Genomic DNA, 7,500 nt, shown 5'->3' on the forward strand with positions numbered 1-7,500 from the left:
TACGAACACACAAGGATAGTCTGGATGAATTATGTGAACATTTATTACTTTGTATCCATTTCACATTTGGCATATCTCTGTGATTCAGATAAAAGTGGATTTTTGGGGTGTTAAAAAAAGAAGAAATGTTACATTTGTTTTAACTGATGATGCAATATAACACAGGATACAGAGATGCAATATATATATAGAGCTATTCATCCTCTCTGCTCCATCACATGGTGTCTCATTATAATCAACAGTACAGGACATCAGGAAGTATTACTGATCATTTTGCACTATGGTAATCTTATTGCTTAAGTTCCACAATGAATACAAAGAAGTTTCTGTAAGTAAGTAAATCATTGATTCAGACAGAGGGAGTATCCATGGATACAGAGACCTTCCCTGGTAACACCCTCAGAGGATGAAGCTGACATTGATTCCAGATAAACGGAAAGACTTTCTCAGTGAAAGTGTGTGTGTATGTGTGCAGGAGTGTGTTAGTGTCAGGGTCAGAGAACGCCAGCTTTCCTCTGTCCCGGTCCAGCTGCACTCTGATCCTCTGGGGGTTCTGGGTCACTGTGAGGGAAGGGAGTCCTGCATCTGGAACACTTGTATAGAACCTCCCATCGTATTGACACAGACTCCAGGATCCGCCATCGAAGCCCCAATTACCCCTCCGGTTGGTAGACGCTGTAACCACACCCAGCTCATAGTTGGTATTGTCTCCCACGGCAATGTCCCAGCTGTGTGTCCCTGAGTCAAAGCCCTCAGAGCCCAGGACCCCAAGATAGTCAAACCTCTCTGGGTTGTCAGGAAGCTGCTGTGCCTCTTCTCTGTATGTCAAACTGGTCAGATCCTCAGTCAGGATGAGACGTGGGTGGGCAGTGTTGGGGTCCAGAATCACAGGAGTGTATTGAACTATTCCCTGCATCTTCTCCCAGACTCTGAACTGCAGATTGCCCAGGTGCTTTGCCACGTCTATCAGCGCTCCGGAAACCTTCCCTGGATCTGGCAGTGTGCTCTGGGCCCTGTCCATGGAGGCCTTGAAGTTCAGCAGGAATGAGATGTCATCAGCCTGTAGCTCGTCCTCCATGGCCCTGATAGTATCTGAAAGTGATGATGTCTCTCTGCTCAGCCCCTCAATCTTCCGCTTCATCATCTGACTCTTCTTCTCCCCTTCCTCCCTCACTGCAGCGATCCTGACTTTCTCTTCATCTTGTAGAAACTGGTGAAGCTTCCCAAACTCCTCCTTAATCTGCCTCTCTGTGTGCTGGGCCTGGCTCTCAATATGTTCCATTGTTTTATCACAAGTCAGTTTAACCTCTTGAAAGCCCTTCAGCTTTAATCCTAAGGATTTAAGTACAGTCTGGAGTTCACTCTTATGATCCAGTGCAGCGGCGTCAACCGGGCAACAATCATGTTTTTTATGCTGTTTTGAGTCCCGACACACCACACAGATAAGCTGTTTATCTTCCAGACAGAAGACCTTGAGTTTCTCACTGTGCAGACTGCAGAGCACCTCAGACTCTGCTGCAGCTCTCTGACCTGTCTCCTGTAAGAAGGCCTCACACAGGTTTTTTAAAACCAGGTTACAAGGAGGATTCTCCAAGGATGATTTTCTCCTGCACACTGGACATTCCAGAGTTTCTTTCTGTTTAGAGAATTTCTGCAGACAGGTTTTACAGAAGCTGTGGCTACAGTGGAGGACAACAGGATCCTTGAAGATGTCACAGCACACAGCACAGGAGAGATTCTCCTTAGAGAGAGAGGATTTAGACGCCATTCTCTTACCCCCACTGTCTCCCCTCTAATGGCTTCTGAGGTAAAAGGTTCACTTCTGAAAACTGACAGCACTCAAGTCAGTCGGAAGTAAAAAATCCTGGTTTTGATGGTGTTGCCTTTTCCTTTGTGGTTGTCGTTTAGAATGTCCTTTCGAAAGTCATGTATGCAATGTGTTGAACCATGGTAGGGAACAGCAGCACCAGCGAGAGTTCAATGATAGCCTCCTGTGTCGTTCAGTTCTGTTTTCTACTATTTACTGAGGGTGGAGCTTTCTGCAAGTCACAGCGTTCAAGGGTCACAAGCATAGGGCAGTGCACAAGTGTGTGTGTGTGTGTGTGTGTGTGTGTGTGTGTGTGTGTGTGTGTGTGTGTGTGTGTGTGTGTGTGGCTAGAACAAGCCTGCCAGCAGACATAATCAACTCTAGTTACTATCATAAAAATGTGAGGCCAATCTTATCTAATGGTTTAACTTAGGAGATAATTTCCCTTTACTGTACTTAAGGACATTTTTAAAGTTGTTGCATAAAGCTCCTCAAATGGATTCCTTAGCTATGGAAAATATTTAAAGTGTTTTTACAATAGTTTTGAGGGATCGCCACGGTAACACTAGATGGCAAGCCAAAATAGTTCTCTAGTTACCATGGAGATAGCTTTGCATATTCCCCTTCAACTCAGATGAGATTGCAATTATTTTTGGCTGTTGTGAGATTTGAATACCTTGGAGAAAAAAAAAACTTTTCTATTATACTAAAGCGCGTTTGTCTAAATTACTTTGTCTCCATTTGTTTCTCTTCTTTTTCTAACAACTTGTGAATAAGTGCACAGACTAGATAGCTAGCTTAAGTAGCCAGATGCAAATCTGTTGCATCTAGCGAAAGCAGCATCCACCAGCAGCGAATGAAATGTGAATTTATTTGGCCACATTACGTTATACGTTATGTAAGCAACAGCAACTTTTTAAGGATGGAATCCCACATAATATATTTTTTGGCATTTGTTAAATAACTTAAGTGAAATATTGAGATATGACCTCATCATTATGGAAAATAATTAAGGTTAAGTGGGAGGGTAAAATAAGTGTTCTTGTGTAACTTCAACATGAGACAACGGTAAGGGGAATGTTAAGCTCTTTTATGTAATTGCGCTGGTCCAGTGCTGCAGTGCTCTGCTGTGAGACCTACTGGTGCAATAACTCTCTCTCTCTCGCACACACACACACACACACACACACACACACACACACACACACACACACACACACACACACACACACACACACACACACACACACAATCACACACAGTCACCTGAAAGAAGACAAATGAAGAGGCTGAGATGAGCCCTTCAGAGAGATCACCTTCTGACAAACAAAGTTATACTGATATACAGCGTGTGTGTGTGCGTGCGTGTGTGTGTGTGTGTGTGTGTGTGTGTGTGTGTGTGCGTGTGTGTGTCTGTGTCTGTGTCTGTGTGTGTGTTACAGGAATAGCCTTCTGCTTCCCCTCTATATTAATATAGAAGCCTCTTTGGCTTAAAAAATATAGAAACTCTTTCATTTTAACGATATATAATCTTTTCTATGTCCTGGGCCCAGTTGTACAAAACGTTTAATCTGGATCAGAATGATCCTGATTCTTTTTTGCTATCCAGGATCAGATCTACCTGGCTGATTTTGAGTCGTATTGGGGAAATCAGCCAGCTCGATCATTCTGATCCAGATTAAAAGTTTTGAGCAACTGTGCCGTGGAGAGTGCATGGGATGACTAAAACTAATGTAACTGTGAATGTGTTTTAAGCTTAAGTCCATGTTTGTCTGCAAAACCGCTACCTCCTCGACTGCCTTTATCCAAACATGGATTCGATTAAAAAGACAAAACAAATGAATAATCAATGACTTGAACACTCTCTCAGACTATCCTTCTGTGTTAGAATCAATCAAGGGGATTAACAGAATTGAGCACACACACATACCCCAGGGAGTGTTAGCTAACTCAGTAAAAGCAGATGAATCTATGTCTATGCAACTTAACGGCTGTTATTCTGTCTTAACCAAAGGTTTTAATTGCACCATAGCTCTGTTGAATGAAACCAGGCTCGTTAGTGTGATTCTAATTGTATGAGGATTCACATGCCCCAGGAGTCATTAAATATTTACCAACGCAACCGTCGCCATGACGCAGAGGGATACATACTTTACACCACTGTACCTTCTACCCTACCTCCCACAGCCTCGGCTCTCAGCCCCCCAGAGCCGTACCTCCCTATCTCCCAGAGCCCTACCTAGGCTCTACCTACCTAGGCTCTACCTACCTAGGCTCTGGGAGGTGGGGAGGTAGGGCTTTGGGAGGCTGAGAGCCGAGGCTCTGGGATGCTATACCTCCCTACCTCCCAGAGCCCTACCTCCCTACCTCCCAGAGCCCTACCTCCCTACCTCCCAGAGCCCTACCTGCCTACCTCCCAGAGCCCTACCTCCCAGAGCCCTACCTGCCTACCTTCCAGAGCCCTACCTCCCTACTTCCCAGAGCCCTACCTGCCTACCTTCCAGAGCCCTACCTGCCTACCTTCCAGAGCCCTACCTCCCTACCTCCCAGAGCCCTACCTCCCAGGGCCCTACCTCCCTACCTTCCAGAGCCCTACCTCCCTACCTTCCAGAGCCCTACCTGCCTACCTCCCAGAGCCCTACCTGCCTACCTTCCAGAGCCCTACCTCCCTACCTTCCAGAGCCCTACCTCCCTACCTTCCAGAGCCCTACCTCCCTACCTCCCAGAGCCCTACCTCCCAGACCCTACCTGCCTACCTTCCAGAGCCATACCTGCCTACCTTCCAGAGGCCTACCTCCCAGAGCCCTACCTCCCTACCTCCCAGAGCCCTACCTCCCTACCTCCCAGAGGCCTACCTTCCAGAGCCATACCTCCCTACCTCCTGTATTTCACTTTATCAAAACAAGTACCTGTATATTAGAAATCTGGTTATCATCATGTAACTGGTGGATAGATGATTCACTTACTTAGACAAATGTATTTGTTGTAAGTCGCTTTAGATAAAGGCGTTTGCTGGCAAAAATAAAAAAATTAGTGGGGTTGGGAAGTGTCCAATTTTTTACACTGTTAAACCGTCTCCAAATGTTACCACGGTATCCAGTATTACGGAAGGATTGAAAATCATATTGTAGAGCTCTGATTCGGTCGGAACCCAAAATGCTGCCAAATTGCAGCAGCTGCCATTTTTTTAGGGACCAATTCGCTTGCACGCGCCATCTGTTTTTCGAGGAGATCGCTTCTAAATAGTTGTCAGGTTTTGACAGGTTAATTATTTGACAAATGACATTGTTTACAAAAACTTCTGTCATCACTTTCATAGCATTGTCAACCACACAGACAGTGGTGCTGGACAAACACTCTTAAGCTGTTTATTATATACAGTAGATGCGCACATTGCACAGCAGAATTTATTTATGACGGTATTGAAATGGACACTGTTGATATTTTAGGGAAGAGGATGAGAGGGTGTGGAGGGAGAGAGGGGAGAGAGGGTGTGGAGAGAAAGAGTGGGGTAGTGGTGGTCTAGTGGATAGTGAGTTGGACTTGTGATCGGAAGGTTGTGAGTTCAAATCCCGCCTGAAGCCACACCACTACTAGTGTGCCCTTGGGTAAGGCACTTAGCCCTCAGTTACTCCAGGGGGAATGTCCCTGTAATTCGTAATTGTAAGTCGCTTTGGATAAAAGCGTCTGCTAAATGGCAAAATTATAATTATTATTATTAAATTATTAAATTAAAATTATGAAAGAGAGAGGGTAGTGGGTGAGAGGGCATGGAGAGAGAGAGGGAAGGAGGAGAGAGGGTGTGGAGGGAGAAAGGGAAGGGGGAGCGAGGGCATGGAGAGAGAGGGAAGGGGGAGAGAGGGCATGGAGAGAGAGAGGGAAAGGGGGAGAGAGGGTGTGGAGAGAGAGAGGATGGGGGTGAGAGGGCATGGAGAGAGAGAGGGAAGGGGAGAGAGGGCTTGGAGAGAGAGAGAGGGAAGGTGGTGAGAGGGTGTTGGGAGAGAGAGGGAAGGGGGTGAGAGGGCATGGAGAGAGAGGGAAGGGGGTGAGAGGGCATGGAGAGAGAGAGGGAAAGGGGGAGAGAGGGTGTGGAGAGAGAGAGGATGGGGGTGAGAGGGCATGGAGAGAGAGAGGGAAGGGGAGAGAGGGCTTGGAGAGAGAGAGAGGGAAGGTGGTGAGAGGGTGTTGGGAGAGAGAGGGAAGGGGGTGAGAGGGCATGGAGAGAGAGGGAAGGGGGTGAGAGGGCATGGAGAGAGAGGGAAGGGGGAGAGAGGGCATGGAGAGAGAGAGGGAGAGGGAGAGAGGGCTTGGAGAGAGGGAAAGGGATGAGAGGGTGTGGAGAGAGAGAGAAGGTAGGGGGTGAGAGGGTATGGAGAGAGAGATAGGGAAGGGGGTGAGAGGGTGTCGAGAGATTAAGAAGAAGAGTGATTGAAAGGTCTGTGGGAGGGTGGGGCTAGGTCTCCACAGTGAGAGACTGACTGACATGAGACTGCTGCTCTGCTGCTCTCTATTCCAGCACTCTCTCAAGACTATTTCATATTCTGCTCTCTCACCCTCACTCGTCTGTCTGCCAGTTTGTCCATCATCACTATCCTTATCACCATCCTTATCACCATCACCAGCACCATCATTGAACATGCTTGGCTACTTGCTACTTGGCTTACTAAGACTGTATACAGGAGAGGAATAGCTTGACTGAGATGAGGGTCGGGTTGCTGGCACCTCTCCAGGCAATGGAGTGAGTGTGTTTGTGTGTGTGTGTGTGTGTGTGTGTGTGTGTGTGTGTGTATGTGTGCGGGGGAGGAGCACACACGAGTGCAGCAGCTCCGTGCCAAGAACTATGTGACGAACCCCTAAAACAACTAACTTTATATCACACCCATTTATATCAATTGTGACACAGCCCAATGAAAAGGGCTACCTGTAGGCGAAATCATTTTTCAGTTTTTTACATGTGCTTAAACTACAGATTGTAAGCTTTCAAATGATGCATCATACATTGAAATCGGAAACAAATTGAAGACGACATGAGTATTTGAAAGTTGCTACACCGGAAATCACTAAGCACAGAAAATCCCCATCAAAGATAATGAATCCCCATCAAACAACAAGAAACGAAGTCATTGTGTTATAGATTACACTTATTTAATGAACGTAAAACTGTTCGGAAACATAACGAGTGGGTACTTCACATCTTCGAGTTGAATGTTAGCTAAAAAAACGAAAATTTGAAGAAAAAAAAAAAAACTTTAAAGACGAATTTGACGTCTTTCTCATTTCCGAGAGGTGTCCAGAAACACCAGGAGCAGTCACAATTGCTTACATCATTTGTTATGTAACTGAAGCCAACAGCAATAACACAAATGAGTACAGCAACCTTTCACTGAACAGTGGATGCTTTCTCAATGCTTGAAGATGGAGGGGATAGTTGAGTCACAGTTACACACACCCCCCCCAACCCCTCCAAGTGTAACATAGAGAGAAGAGGCACAGCAGCTTCCTGATGACAGTCCATAAACAGGAGATTGGATGGCTTTGAGGGCGGATCCGAATCAATGATTTACTTATTGATAGTATGTTCTTAGACCTTTGTATTCATCATGAAACATACACAATCAAATATGTGACAGCAGCTGGTGAAACTCAGCAGCCAATTTTATCTTCAGACTTTTATTCAGAAAAACGTAAATACA

The 7,500-nt window shown here is 45.9% G+C and overlaps 2 protein-coding genes across 2 annotated transcripts in view; both read right to left on the reverse strand.

Annotated features, from left to right (window-relative positions):
* Window positions 1-1,768, reverse strand: part of LOC308159613 (nuclear factor 7, brain-like) — a gene marked incomplete at both ends in the record, with an annotated part of 3,566 nt that extends 1,798 nt beyond the window's left edge. Inside the window, one exon of the mRNA XM_080533434.1 lies at window positions 418-1,768. Within this exon, the coding sequence (XP_080389560.1) occupies window positions 418-1,768 (1,351 nt within the window). The remainder of the gene's footprint in view (window positions 1-417) is intronic.
* Window positions 1-7,500, reverse strand: part of klhdc8b (kelch domain containing 8B) — a gene marked incomplete at both ends in the record, with an annotated part of 64,890 nt that overhangs the window by 14,178 nt on the left and 43,212 nt on the right. The gene's annotated exons all lie outside the window — the stretch shown is intronic.

Source organism: Nansenia antarctica (assembly GCF_963989245.1).
Source record: "Nansenia antarctica genome assembly, chromosome: 6".
In the NCBI taxonomy this organism is placed as follows: Eukaryota; Metazoa; Chordata; class Actinopteri; order Argentiniformes; family Microstomatidae; genus Nansenia; species Nansenia antarctica.